The sequence below is a fragment of the Poecilia reticulata genome, chromosome 13 (genome assembly GCF_904066995.2).
Source record: "Poecilia reticulata chromosome 13, P_reticulata-male-v2, whole genome shotgun sequence".
Classification (NCBI taxonomy): Eukaryota; Metazoa; Chordata; class Actinopteri; order Cyprinodontiformes; family Poeciliidae; genus Poecilia; species Poecilia reticulata.
Window position 1 is genome coordinate 17,381,847 of NC_088842.1, and position 15,755 is coordinate 17,397,601.

General features: G+C 37.3%; 1 protein-coding gene across 3 annotated transcripts; it reads left to right on the top strand.

Annotated features, from left to right (window-relative positions):
- Positions 1-540: 540 nt before the first annotated feature.
- Positions 541-15,359, top strand: LOC103474447 (transmembrane protein 255B). 3 transcript variants are annotated; one of them, XM_008425426.2, is made up of 9 exons: positions 542-840; positions 2,601-2,740; positions 3,704-3,766; positions 7,725-7,814; positions 8,270-8,350; positions 8,431-8,516; positions 8,670-8,829; positions 10,962-11,055; positions 14,046-14,174. In XM_008425426.2, coding segments are annotated over exons 1-9 (777 nt in total). In that variant the 5' UTR covers positions 542-779; the 3' UTR covers positions 14,048-14,174. The 3 variants fall into 3 exon arrangements, with proteins under 3 accessions (XP_008423646.1, XP_008423648.1, XP_008423647.1); XM_008425425.3 differs by having other exon boundaries at positions 549-840; positions 10,959-11,055; XM_008425424.3 differs by lacking the exon at positions 10,962-11,055 and having other exon boundaries at positions 541-840; positions 14,046-15,359.
- Positions 15,360-15,755: the final 396 nt, after the last annotated feature.

The window sequence follows — 15,755 nt, forward strand, 5'->3', positions numbered from 1 at the left end:
CAGGCATTAAGTGCAAACCCTTTTCACATAAAAATGCATCAAACTACCAGTATCTACGTTATTGTATTAACAAAAAGTTTACTTATTTCAACGATTTGAATAATATATGTGTAACTTCTATTGGCAATTATTTCAAATAGTTTAAAAAAATGTAAAGTATTTTAATGTTGATTAATATACACATTTTAAGGCATATTTCAATTAAAATACCCACAAAAGGAAGAAGCTGTCTGTTCCTCATGCAAAGGATGGAAAGTTTAGTGGAAGACAGAGTGTGGAAGAAAAAATGTGAAAGATTTATTTAATTCATTGAGATGCATCTCAAATTAACTGACCCTTTGAGTACGGGCATTTAATTTTAAGATCTTTTAAATAACAAATGTTAGACAGACATCCTAATTCACAGCAAGGAGTTGAAAAAGACTGTAATAAAATGAATGTTATGTGATTTTTTTCCAACACTGACACTAGTTTCAGGATGCTTGTTTGGATACAGCCTCATAATAATTTTCTTTGAAGATTGCCACCTGGAGTATGATGACAGCTGGGAAAGAGAGAAGAAAGGTTTCAAGTTTCTTTTTACCCCTGAATGCATCAGAGGCTGGAGCTCTCTGCACACAGCTCACTGCTGGAGCAGCAGCAGCAGCTTTTCTGTTTCCCCCATCTCTCTGGAGACTGAAGACTTTTAAAGTTTCTTAACAAGGTTTCAGCCAGCTGATTGGGACGATTACACTCCCAGGGAAAACACTGTGGACTGGTTTTGAGGCACTTATACTATCATGACCGCCAGGACCCAAAGACCTGCAGGCAAGGAGGAACACATAATGAACAAACCGACAGGTAATTTAACAGAAGTGGAGTAGATAAATTGTTTTGTAATTCACATTTTAACTTTACAATCTTAAAAGTCGTTTAACACTCTGGATCCTTAATTGTCAGAAACATATGATGAAACTCTAGTAGATGTTACCCAAACTATCCAGTCTGAAAGGTGTTTGAGAAATGGTTGTATGCGTTGTATTTTGCTGTTATGCATTTTTTTTTTTTTTTTTTTACACATAATTACATATCATGTAAATGACTTTGTAAACAAGTTAAATTCATTTGAAGTTGAATCCAATGCAGTCCAAATTCAGTTCAGGTCATATTGTTTGTAACTAAACTGAATGTGACTGCATGGTTTCAGCTGTAATACATAGTAGTCGAAGTTGGGTGATCATTTAATTCTAATTCATAAAATGATTCTCTATAAACTAATTTAACTGTTTCATAGGGAGGCAGTTTTCTACTTATATTTACAGATTTTATTGTGACAGTTAATGTATGTTTATTAGCTTGTTGGATGAACTTTAAAGTTATTTCTGTCAGGGGTACTGTGGTGGCGCAGGGGTAAAGCACGACCCCATATTCAGGTCTTGGTCCTCATGCTGGTGGTCACAGGCTCGATTCCTGGCCTGGTGACATTTGCCACATGTCCTCCCCCTCTCTCATTACCCTCTTTCCTGTCAAACTACTTTCAAATAAAGGCCACTAGAGCCAACAAAACCTTAAAAAACAGTTATTTCTGTCAGATGTTTAACATGAGAATTGATATGATTGCTTGTTTTAATTTAATTTAATTTTTTTTCTGCAATTTGTTTTATCCCAAAAAGTGTTTAAGATACTCCCTGACTCACTTTATACAGGTATTTCTCTGTAAACTTTATACATCTATTTGTGCACTTTTTCAGGTATTGTTATTCCTCTTCAAAAAAACAAATTTTTCTGATAACTTTAATTATCTTTGGATACTTATTTCCACTGTGAATTACTGTGAGTTCATGTTTTTTTTTCTGGGTTTTCATGTATGACACCTCACTAGTTCAGATTTCTCATTAATGTATTTACACGAGTGGTTAAGCTCTTTCATCACAGATCTTCCCGCCTACACAAATGTGGTCATTAAGTAAAAATTAGAAGTAGTCTTAAATGTTCACAGATGTACCAGATTTCGGTCTTTGATTATGTTTGGAAGAATACATATTTAGGAATGTTTTTTTTTTTCTTTTCAAAGTAATTAAAAGTTAATTGCCCACATGTGGGGAATTGATTGTCTGCTTTCCTGTGCTTGGACAATCTAAGTTTATTAAGAAAAATCTGACTGACTGTGTAAAAATGATAATTGTTTCAAGTACCTATTTTCTCATGGAGTAAAAATAGAATAGGAGCATCGACAAACAATTTCTTCCAAAAGCTGTAAGACTGAACTTAATCATCTTAAAATCTGAGTTTAAACTATTTCTGACGTAATCAAACGCTTCCCTGCCGTAAATCTGCTGAGATGTGTCCAGATGTGTCCAGATGTGAACATGGAAGGACAGAAGGCTGCCAAGTGTTTGCACAGATGGTGGGGAAAAAATTCACATAGATCACCTACAAGTAACTTTGGACAATTATGTAGATAATGACTGAACAAGTGTATCATTTTCAAATTAGTTTGTATATCTGAGAAGAACAGGAGTTTTAAAAGCTCCTCAGAGTACAGCTTGGTTTACATAGTGTCGTGTGTTATACATCCTGGTAGTATGATCAAAGTTTGTCGTTTCTTCTGTGGTTGACAGAGGTGGTGCTGAGGGTCCGGAGAGCTCTGTGGCTGGTACTGAGCATGCTCAGTCTGTCTCTGCTGCTGGTGGTGCTGGGAGCCTACACAACAACGCGCACAGAGAGCCTGAACGTGACGGGCTACATGTCAGGAGTTTTTGTAAGTAGTGTCAAAAAGTTGCGGTCTTGCAATCCGTTGCAACAGCTTAAAGCTTCGTCTTCTGGCCTCCGCAGGTGTTTAGTTCAGACACAGCTTTAATATAAAATGGTTATGGAATGTAATTGACATATTCTACTGCTGCTGTTTGCCATCCATCCATCCATCCATTTTCTTCCGCTTATCCGGGGTCGGGTCGCGGGGGCAGCAGCTTCAGAAGGGAGGCCCAGACTTCCCTCTCCCCAGCCACTTCTTCCAGCTCCTCCGGGGGAATCCCAAGGCGTTCCCAGGCCAGCCGAGAGACGTAATCTCTCCAGCGTGTCCTGGGTCTTCCCCGAGGCCTCCTCCCGGTGGGACGTGCCCGGAACACCTCACCAGGGAGGCGTCCAGGAGGCATCCTTACCAGATGCCCGAGCCACCTCAACTGGCTCCTCTCGATGTGGAGGAGCAGCGGCTCTACTCTGAGTCCCTCCCGGATGACCGAGCTTCTCACCCTATCTCTAAGGGAGAGCCCAGCCACCCTGCGGAGGAAACCCATTTCGGCCGCTTGTACCCGTGATCTCGTTCTTTCGGTCATGACCCAAAGCTCATGACCATAGATGAGGGTGGGAACGTAGATCGACCGGTAAATCGAGAGCTTCGCTTTTTGGCTCAGCTCTCTCTTCACCACGACGGACCGGTACAGCGCCCGCTTCACAGTAGACGCTGCCCCAATCCGCCTGTCGATCTCCCGCTCCCCTCTTCCCTCATTCGTGAACATCAGCATCTACTGCATCTTTGTACTATAACTGCGTTGAGTTTTGTTTACCTTCATCACGATGTCGCACATTTTTCATGTAATGTCAGAACTGCGCCACACAGGCAGCTTTAAAGCTTTTGTTGAGGTTTTTTTTCTTAGAAAGGAGCCAACATTGAAAAAGAAAGCATCAGAGCTTTTGATTAACATGAATCTTCTGTCCCTTGCAGCTGACTCTGGGTTCTTTCCTGGGACTTTTAGGACTCCTCCTAGAAGAGAACGGCAAGCAATTGGTACTGTAAAATTCAATACAATGCCTAAGATGTTCACTTTCCACTGCCATGATTTCTCATCGTGTTTTACTGTACAAACTCAGCTGTTATTGTTTCATCTCTTCTCAGACATTTTGTATTAGGTTTCACACTGATACCGGAAGGTTTCTTCATCTTTTTGTTGGCTGGTAGTTCTTCATTTTGGAAATTAGTGCTCGAGGCAGTCCTTAAAGAAAACCTGCTAGTCTTAAAAAGACTCAAGACTTAAGAGGTTCTTCCAGTAAGAACAACCTTGACGAAACAAATCCCACGCAGAATCTCAACAGATGAATAGATGTTAGGGCCAATAAAAGAGCCGCCGTTCGATGAAATGACGACATCAGGGCGTCGGTTGTAGGAAAACATATTCCTGGCTCCCATATTTGACTTCATTTGGTGTTTTCAGTTTCAAAGGTTACACAATCAAGGTTTTATGTTTCTACAGAACGCCAAGTTTAATTTTGCTCATTGTGGGTAACAAATGAACTGTGATGATGTTCCAACAACCCAGACTGATGAAAGAGGTGAATCCTGAGCTTCTCCAAGTTTCATATATATATATATTTACATTAGATATAAGAGGGTATCTACAGCTGCACACAAATTATTATTTCTGCCTGGGAGTCTAAATAATGCGCTGCTATAAATATTAACCCCTTAGTTATGATTAGGAAAGCATGAACTGTGCTGTTCAAGGTAAGCTCACAATTTACTTTATTTGTTCCTTTGAACAACTGGTGGTTATGGTTGGTTAATGATTTATTAGACCTGGTCTGTTTTCAGGACTTGATATGAATTAGTTGCACAACTTTAAATTCTGGTATGTTTTCTGTTAACAAGAAGAGAGTTGACATGATATGTCTCTTAGCATGCTGCTACTTAACCTAGCACATTCCCGCCTGTGTCTCTGAACACTTCTCTTGACAGAACTCATTAGAACTGGTTCCTGTCTTTTATAGACTCTTTTTTTAAAGTATGACGATTGGAGCCTTCAGAAAATGTTATCATAAACTGTAGGCAGTTTTCAATTCAATTGTAAAATTTTTCATTAATCTCAAAGGGAAATCAAGTGTCACGATTTTCTTCAAAGAGTTTTTGTAGAGGTTGATGATTGTAAGCAGAAAGGGCCTCCAGTAGCAGTCTGTGTCACAGTGAATCTGAAGGAACCTCTGAGATAAGTACATGAGATTATAGGTGGTTAATTTTCATTTCTAGTCGCATTGGCGGGTTGATGTTAAAGCTCAATAATAAGTACAGGGATAAAGCACAAAATAAAAATAAAAAACCCTCTCTATTAGGTTGAAGGTGAGGGCAGAATTATAAGTGGATGATGACCTGAAGTGTAGTCATATATAAACCATTATTTTAATGAGCATAAATAATTTCAAGCTTTCTAACATTTCCACGATCCTTGAGTGCAGAGGGTACTACAGAACTGCAATGGCTGAAACATTTGGCAAACACAGAGATGAGGCAGGATGAGTGAAAATCTGTTTTTTATTTAAAAGCTGTTTTGATTTATGTAATGAGCTTAGCCAATGAAAATGTGATTGATGGTTTTAGAAGTGAAGTGTTACAGACTTGCTATACACAAAATTGAAAACATCAATTTCTGGCACGTCTTCTAATCTGTGTTCATAAACTCATTTGTAAAGTTTGATTGATCTGGGTTTTTTTTTATATCAAGCTTTTCCACTTCTACACACTTTTAGGGAACCGTGCCTACAGATTTGCATCGGCATGGCTTTCATTTGTTTTATGTTATTGCATGACATTAACTTTCTGCATACGTCCATCTGTGTTGCTGCTGTGTGGAGAGTTTAGATTTGCTTTGTCAGTTGAGGATTGTTGTTTGAAAATATGTCAGTAAACAAGACTAGATTAAGAGCAAGATGATTTTTCATGGTAAAAATACCATGACTTTATTCACAGCATGTTCACCAGGATGTGGCTCCGACTGCTTTCAATAAAAGAACCAAGAAAACCAAGAAAAAGGCACTCAGATTGAAAAAATGTACTATCCTGCAACACATGCTGTTCATTACTTAAAATAAGAAGGACTAAAGAATTCAAATATTCTCACAAAGGTTATAAATGTATTGAATTTTCCACATTCAGGCTGGTATACAGTGAATAATGTTTAAAAAGTGCTTATACGCCTTGAATTGTTTAACCTTTTTTCTTACACATCACTCTAAATTGAAAAAGTTGAACCAAATTAATTGAATTGCTTCTATGGGTAACAAGCAATTCAATTAAGTTTATCCAACTTAATTTATTAAGTTTAACCAATTAAATATATTCTAATCATCCAACTCAATTTGTTAATTTTTTAAACAAATTTATTAAGTATGTTTAAGATAACAGATTTAAGTCAGTCTTACTCAAATCATTTAGTTTACTTCAAAAAATGGTAAATGGACTGAACTTACACAGCACTTTTCCAGTCACTTTGACTACTCAAAGCACTTCACATTAACACACCATTATCCATATCGATATGTGGTAGGAGGGAGCTGGAATTGAACCTACAACCTTCTGATCACAAGACGACTACTCTACCCACAGAGCCACAATCGCTACTGGGGAATCTGTCCCTGGTCAGCTTGAGTCATGGTCAGACGCGGGATACAAATATGGTATTGAACTTAATTATTTCAAGTAAAGTCAAAGTAAAAAGTTCATTTAAGGAAAAGATTTGTAACTTTTAAATTAGAGTATATTTAGAGGACACTGTAAAAAGAGTTTTAGGCTGCAAACTAAGAAGTTTGCAGCCTAAAATATTTAGTTTGGAACTACTTAAAAGTTTGAGTTGACTTTCTGTAGAATTAAGTCAAAGAGATTTTAAATGTTTATTAGAAGAAAATAAATGATTTGAGTAAGAGTGACTTAAATCTGTTATCCTAAACATACTTAATACATTTGTTAAATAAAATTAACAAATTGAGTTGGATGATTAGAATATATTGAATTGGTTAAGCTTAATAAATTAAATTGGATAAACTTAATTGAATTGCTTGTTACCTATGGAAGCAATTCAATTAAGTTGGTTCAACTATTTTCTTTTTAGAGTGTAAGTTTTGAGTTAAATGAACACAAAAATGTAAGTTGGCATAGCAAAAGCAAAAGAATTAAGTTAAATTAATGTAAATAAGTCCATAAGATTAACTTCAACCCAAAAACACTTTTTAGAGTGGAGATTGTTTTATAGATGATAAACCAAACTGTGAAAGAAAAGAAATATTTTACAAATAAAATTATGTAAAGTAAATGTTTTCAGCCTGCTCTGTTCTAAAACTAGAGGCATCAACGGTCTTCAGTTCTCCCCGAATTACGGAATAAAGTACAGATGTGTGTAATTTAATTTCACAATATATGCAGCTGCTCTGATTCACAGAGGGTGAATCTGTTGACAGGACAACGATTGGTCATGCTATTGAACTCCAATCTGGTTTTTATGGAGGAGTTGGAAGAAGAAAGCTATTGTTAAAAAAAAAAGCCTCACCAAATCATATTTGCTGTTTGTCAGAAGCCTGCAGAAGACACAGCAAAAAGGTTGAATGGTTAATAAAATATAAATACTTTTTAATGCGCTATAAGTTTCCTTGCAGCTCTGAGGAAGACCCAGAGACAGAAATTAAAAAGGTAAAAAGTAATGCAAAAAGAAAAATACTGAAAGTACTCAAAAACTGTTCAAGTTAAAGAGTTTTGTTTTTTTTAAAACAAAAGGTTTGGAAGAGCACCCGCTACAATCTGACAATGAGAGACGTGGAAAACTGAAAGCATTGGGGAAAAAAACAAAACAAAAACAAGAGACACATGTATCAAAATGACCAAAATCACTAAATCTCAATCACAGCCAGAGTAGACATTGAAAGATTAATTTTCTCTTAATAATGAGCATCTTCTATCTATTCTTTTCCCATTTTTCCCTCCCTAGCTGACGGCTGCCATTGTGTTCCTCAGCTTCGGTGTCGTCGCCTCCTTTCTGTGCCTGATGATTGATGGAGTCGGTGTCCTCTTAAACATGGTGTGGGTTACACTCCCTCTTCTGTGAACACATTGACTTCAGATGGTTGTGTTTAATGCAGCCGAAACAGACAAACCACGGCGCTGTCTAGCTGCAGTCACAGCATGACCGTGTTGTGAAAGCTGAAGATGACGAGAAAAGTTTGGTTTGTGTTTTATCAAAAACTTCAGACATCAGATGTTTTGCTTTGCATCTAATCCGATAAATACTGTATGGTGACATAATCACTGGATGTCAGCTCATCCAGTGACGAGGAGAAAGGAAGGGGAAATGCTTTTTACAAGCAGTAGTTTGGAGACCTAACAATCTGGCATCCTACCTAGAGATTTAGAAGCACTCTATTGCAGTGCCCAGTGTGCACTTCTATTTATTTTTTTTTTTGTGTGGGTAGAAATAACATTAAATAGTGTTTTGAGTGTTTATTAGTCAATGACTTGTTGACATGTTTTTGTCAGGATGTGCGTCCCCTGAAAGCAGGGAGGTGTCAGTATTACAGCAGCGGCAGCAGCTACGTCTATGAGAACTTCTACACTACGGTGAGAGATGATGAGGAAGAGAAATATTCTTCTCATCTGGTTAAGTCGCGAGAATCTTAAACCGAATTAGTTATTTTCAGGTGCCGTGTCGGAATCTGAGGGAGTCCTGCACCATGACCATACGAAGCGGAACCTGTTACTGCTGCGACCTTTACAACTGCGCCAAGTGAGAGAATCGTTATTTCTTCTGAGTCTTTTCAGCTTCCATGTCACATCAGACACTTTTTTTGTTTTGTGGATGTTGTTCACTTATGCAGAACAGAGATTTTGGGGCTTTATAACGTGACTGATAAAGCAGAAACCCTTCTTTGTTTTCCAGTGGAGACTACATGAACAATTACTTTGAGTTTGTTGGAGTGCAAAGCTGTGAGGAAGTTTTCACCCTGTATATTTTAATCTGGACCCTCACCGGCGTGAACCTGGTGGCCTTTTTCACTGGGATACTGACCGCTGCCGTGCTGGGAAACATCAAGTACTTGGTAAGATAATCCACAGCCCTGTCATGCATCCTCATGTCTGTGATTGGAATTGAAGGGTCCGATTCGGGCCTGAGGGTCGGAGCGGACCGATCCTCAGGTCCGATCCGTACACAAAAAAACAGTATACTACCAGTTTTTTTTTTAACTGGTAGTACACAAAGACAAAGGAAGCAAAGTGGGACATAATACATCCTGTGTGATTTTTAAACACCACTCTAAATATATATGAGGAAATATTCATTGCTGACGATGAATAAAACTTAATTTCTTAAAAATGTATATATTTTGGCGCTAGTTTTTCCTCATTAACTCAACGTTTCCACTGGTGTTTTTACTGTTTATCTAAGATGATGAGCTCCATCGCTTTGAGGCTGCATGGCCCTTTACCATCACCCTAATCTTTAGTTCGCCACACAGACTCTGAGCAGATAGGTGGATGATTCCCATATCTAGATATTATGTGCAGTAATTGCTGCAAGTCAACGGCTTGAGGTGATGAGCTGGTTTTCCTTAAATAGAAACTATTTTACAAGCTTGGATTATTTACTAAATGTCGCAGGATCTTATTTTTGTCCTTGGTCAAATTGAAATGCATTTACTCTGTATATTAAAAAAAAAAAAAAAAATCTAATTTCTCTTTGTCCAGTCACAGTTTCAAATGTTACAACATCAGTTTTGAAGACAATATAAAGCTTTTTCAAAAAGAAATTCCCAGAGTTTCTGAGCTCAGTTCCCACTGAAGGATGCAGTTTGTCTTGAATCTGCACGAAAAACTCCCTGAATATTTTAGCCTGTCTAGTTAAAACAATAAAGAAACCCCTAAAAGCCGTGGAATGAATATCTGCAGCAGGACCACACAGCCTGTGTCGTCCTTCACTGCTTGTTGTTCTTCCACTAAATGATTCTCGCTTCAGTTCATTTGGTCATCAGCAGCAATTAATGAGGTGACTTCTCTGAGTTTTCCCCTCCTCACTCGTCTTTTTGCTGCTCCGTGTTGGATTGTAAACACATGTTCCTTTTGTTTCCCATGGAGCCCTGTGTGATCCTCACGTCTCATGGTTCATCCTTTTCATTCATTTCAATGTGTGGGAGAAGGAGAAGGCGACTCTTCTCTCCCACACGTCGAGTCTCTATAAATATGTGATATATTTTGAACAGATATTTATCATGTGCTGATGTTCATCCTGTAGTTGCTTCATCCTACAGGATGATACTTTTTTTTTTGTGAAAGCGCAGCGATGTCCATGTCTGTGCTGTTAATTTTTCAGCTCAGCTGAAGTTGTTGTCTAAAATCAGGAATACTCACAGCTTCCAGCAAAGACCACCCAAACTCAGGATCTGTTGAGTTTTTTGTTCCTGGACTTTTTTCTTTTGGGTCCAGATTCATTAGATGCAGACGAACAGAACATTTCTGCCGTAGCATTTGTGATCTTGCATTATGCATGTCTGTATAATTTGTGTTCATTCTTTGACATTTTTTGGAAGACTTTGTTTTTTCCACAAATCAGGTATTTGTGTCTTTTAAATTCAAAATCGTTCAATTTCTTCAACGCTTATTTTCTAATCATGTTGACTAAGTGGCTTTAAATAAACTCTGTTATGGTTATTAAAAATAGCAGGTATCTGAGTAATCTATTCAGAATGCACTTAGTTTAGTTTAGTTATTTTAAACATATTCACATTCACAGTTCAAATACCATGATATATATTTTTGATAGATATTTGTAAAGGAGGTAGGTAGAAGTATTAACTTATTTAAACCCTTTCTTTTATATGTCTTACTTTACACGTTATTCTTTACTTAAAGAAAAGGAAAAAATAAAGAAAGCCATAAAAAAACAGGACAATATCTGTGACAACAAACAAATAAGATACAAACTTCTTTCAGCCAAACATATATCCTTAAAAACAAATACTTTATGAAGATGAAGTATTTTATTCTCCAGAGAGCAGAGTCGATTTCACTCCATCTGTACCACTTCCCTGTAAAAAAAAAAAGACAGAAAGAAGGAAAGGAAGAATGGAAGGAAGAACGAAAGACAGAAAGAAGGAAATATTAATCAGTATTTTTCATGCTTTTTTTTCGTTTAAATAATTATATTTTTGCTTGGTGATTTGCTTTCCTTTAGCAGAGGGGCACCAACCCGGCTGCCGTTTACAGCACAGCATCTTCCCCTACAGCTCCCCTGCTGACGGACGGCGACACACACTCACACGCATCTTCCTGTCAGTATTCAGCCAGCACCACATGCACACAGTTCTTCTCACTTGTCAGATCCGTCTCAGTCTTTTCTCGATGTATGTCTGTTTCCATATAAGAACATTCACGGTAAAAACGTTGAACCTCCACCAAACATCCTGAAAAACGTGATTAGTAAAGTAGACTAAAAATATAATAATGATAATACCTTCTTTGTTAACTTACAGCAGAATAAGGATCCAAAACAAATGTTGAAATCGACAAAGTGATGGTTGTCTAGACAAAGAGAGAACCAGGACTCTGGGGGGACAGAGGAGAGAGGTGTGTCCACTTTGGACACCGCAGGTCTAGAGGAATGATCAACAATCACTCCATCAGCGTGTCAAACTCATTTTCATTTTGGGCCAAACCTAGAATGTGAATGCTCTTAAAGGGCCGGTTGTGCCAAAATGTGTTAATAAAACCTGTTCACAAACTGCTAAAATATCAATGAATTATTAAAATTAAATAATATTATTGAACATCAATTTTCAGTCCCTCCTGGATTTTGTGATTCTTTTTGCTATAAAAATCAAAGTGGAAATATTTGCGATATTTGCGCTTATTTATGTCAGTAAATGCTACTTTTTATCACTCACAGTATAGCAGCTCATGGACTACAATCTGATGTCACTTAAAGCTGAGGCAGCTGTTTAGTACAAGTAAGAAAGTTTTGACAATTTTTGAGAAAAATCTGCAATAAACTCCCAATTGATTGATATAATTCGGCAGTAAACAGATAAAAACTGCATTGATTTGATTGAAAACATAATATTTGAGCACACTTAATGTCTAGTTTCTTATCTAGAGGGCCACATAAAAATCTGTGGTGTGCTGGATTTGGCCCACGGGCCTTGAGTTTGACACCTGTGATCTATTGAAAATAACAGATCCCTCTCTCTGTGTGATCCAACCTTGTAAAATATTATAGAGGAACACTGAGTGCTGTCCTGTTGGCACAAAAACGAACAATGCAAAGTATAAACAAGACTGGCAATAACTGTGCTGCTGGCAATTTTCCCTAAAGGTTTAAATATTTCTAAAATGTTCACTGAAAAAGCATAATTTATCACGAGGGATGTCATTATTTAATACTGCCAGCGCAGCAGGTATGATGATAAACTGAAACACTAGAGATTTTCCATTTTTTAAAATAAACTGTAGTGTTAATGTTTTGCTACTGGAGACCTCCATAGCAACGCTCAGAGTGGGTGGATCACTTCAGCTTGCACGAGAGAGTTTTTATGCTGATAATAAAGTATCTGGTCACAGTATGTGTTTCAAAACATTTAGCATGCTCCACGCTATTGCTTAATGCGTCAGGTATTTTAATGTTATACAGGCAGATGAGAAGCTTTAAGAAGGAGAAACAGCTGGTTCTGTTGTTAACGTGGCCTGAGATGCACCTCACAGAGCTCTCTCTAGAAATCAGATGAAAAAAAACCTCGTCTCTGTTTCGAGTTTCACGCTTTAAAAAGCAGCACGTTTTCCACAGTAAATCAACAACAAGATCTGCGGTCCAAATGCAAATCTTATTTTTCTTGTAGTGTTATTTGAAACAGAGCTCAGTGAAGTACTCATTTGCTGAACTACGTGAGTTTACAGCTCGACAGATCATGTGTCCAAGATGCATGCTATTTCATCTCTTTCTTCACGCTGTCAGTTCTCTCTCGTCCATAGATTAAAAACCAAAACATCCTGAAAGAGGCCACAGCACTGAGAGATTTCAGGTGCAGTTTAAAGTCACTGGAGAAAAGTGTTGCTTATCTTTTAGTAGTACTAAACAAATACATGTGCAACTTAACCCAGAAGCTACACGTGATGGACTGTCATAAAAAAAAACCCCAACAAATTCAACAATTGACTTAAGCTCAGGGAGAGGGGACAGATAGAAAATAAAATAGCAAAAGAAAAGATTACAAAAATTGAGCTGAAAGACAAGAAAAGGGGTTCAAGAAAATTTAAAAGTAATGCAAAATTATTGCAAAAAGTTATACATGACAAATATGTACTGCAATACATAGAGACATAACAAAATAACCACAAGGAGAAACACATGACTGCAGAGGAGGAACCCACAAAAATGTAATTTAAAACCAACAAACCCTTCAAAGCAATAAAGAAAAACCCTAAATTGCTACAAAATGCACAATTTGGTCCCACATTAAAAGATCTCTGTTGTCCTGTTTGAGTTAAAAAAAAACAATTTAATTGAGATTTTGGAAGTTTGACAATATATTTTGCGCTGTAGTCAGAAGAGTACATTCACTCATCAACAGCCTGATTTGTCAAATTACTTTTGGGTTTCTAAGGATGCGTTCAAAAAAATTTATTTTTTACATCATGGAATGACTGTACAGCAAACTAATCTGATGATTAAAAAAAAAATTAAAAAAAATAGTAAAATTAAATGCAAAAGTTTACATGCCTCTATGAATATTTGATAAAATTGACAAACCCAGTTATTTCTGACTGAGAGAAATATTGTAAAAAGATCTTTAAATCAAAATGATAAAATGACACACACGACCTCTCACATTACTTCTGCTAGCTGGTTTTGGCCTTTCACCACATCCTGTTCAATAAATCTCCATTTTACGAGCAGAACATGTTCTGTACATTTAACAGAACAATAAAACTGTCATAATTTATGTCACTGGTGCTGCATTCTTGTTTGGAAACAGCAGTGTTACACAAAGATGGGGATTTAGGTGGAAACGTGTGAAGCCAATCTAAAGTAGACTTTTGTTTAAGTTGTTTTTAGGCCAAAATTGCAAATTAATTAAAAATAAAACAAAAAAAGTCAAACTGAAACCTATAAATCATCTATTTCCATTTATACGATGACAAGATTGCATTAGTTTGGTCCTTGCCTTTTATAAGCTCACAATAATGACTCGTGGACTTGTTGTAGAGATTTTCAGGAGATTAAAAACAAAAGCATGTTTTTAATTTCCTCTTTGTCCTGTCCATCCAGAGGACGTCAGAGTTCTTCCCTCCTGGAGAGCAGACTGCTTCTACTCAGTGTTTTGCTCCAGCAGAGTCCAACCCACCTCCCTTCAACCCGCTGACCACCCTGTTGTCTCAGAGAGTCCACGGCCTCTCTGCATGAACCGCAGCATCACGCCGAAAACAACGTCAAGAGGACGGAGAAAATCTGCACATTTTATTCAAGAACTGAGCTTTATGAAACCCAGTACAGAGCTGTAACAATGTACAGGTTTGTAATATATAAAATATTCACTTTTGGAGGTGATAATGGATGATAATGTGTGTTGTTCTGCCAAGGGGGCCTTTTTTTCAAGATGTTACTTTTATACCAGATGCAACGTAAAGTTAAATGCTGCAAAAGTACAGAAATTATTTTTAATATACTGAGATTTTCCTTGGCACTTTAACATTCTGTTGTTGACACACTCTGCCTTGAAGAAGTACTTATGTAATCACTTGACCTTTATCACATTTTGTCATGCTATAACCTCAAACAGCAGAAAAATAGGGCTTCTGAAAAGTGTGGTGTACATTTGTATTCGGACTTCCTGAGTTAATACCTTGTAAAGCAAATTTTTGCCACAATTAAAGTTGTAAAGGGTGTGGGTGTGTCTCTGCCAGCTTTACACAATAATTTTCAAAACTGTTGAGTTTCAATAAGCACTTTGTGTTGTCACTCTTCTATATAAGCTACAGCTCCTCCAGAGTAGCCACCATGCATCTGTCGGCTACTTCTCTGATTTACTCTCTTCTTGCGTGTAAGCTTTAGACAGATATCCAATGCTTCTTAAGTTTGCAGTTTTGTCAATATTCAGATATTGTCTTGGGTTGTGCTCAACGATGTTCAAAGCTTGGGAAGTCGCTCTGTAACCTAACCTTCCTTTAAACATTTCTGATGTTTTTCTTGGAGACAAAATGTGGAAAGTATCAGAGTCTATGAGTAACGGGCCTTAGTCCAAATGCAGCATCAACTGAAGTCAAGGAATAATCAGTGTCTCCCCCAGTTTCTATAAGACATTGAAAGGCGATCATGTTTTAACCGTTACGTTTTATGAATGAATATAACATAAGTCTGTCTCCAGGTGTTTAACACATGTATGAGCTGTAACTATGGTCTCTGTAAAGCAGAAAAGTGAAAGCTTTGTGTGAAACCAATCAGGAGTTTCTGTACAATGTTTGGTTTGTGTATTGTTTCTTATCTTCCTGCATCCAAACATTAAAGGTTCATTAAAGGGATAAAAACAAACCGAGTAAGAAAAACTACATAAATGTTGGGGTAAGTCCCATTTGATCCCTTAAACCAGCATTTTGAGTGGGTTCTTCCTTTCGGTGTAAAATCAGGTAGCAACAGTGCCACCAGCTGCTCCATGGTTCAGCCCAATTTCAAGTCACTTTTCAACAGTCACATGATTTCTAATTGAAGAGAAATCATTCATACCAACACAATCTAATCATACAGACAGATTAGAGTCAATGAGCTGCAGAGATTTATGGCCCTAAATATAACACATGAGAGTCTAATTCAGCTTTTACCGCCAGTTGGTCATAATGTTATCTACTTAAATAACCCAGGAACTTCCACCGAAACAGTGACTTTGCAGCAATTCCTCATTTTAAGCAAGCATTCAGTGATGGAGCAAGGAAACAACTTCCTTTAGAAAGGAAGACACTTTGGGCATCATAGTTTATGGGTTAA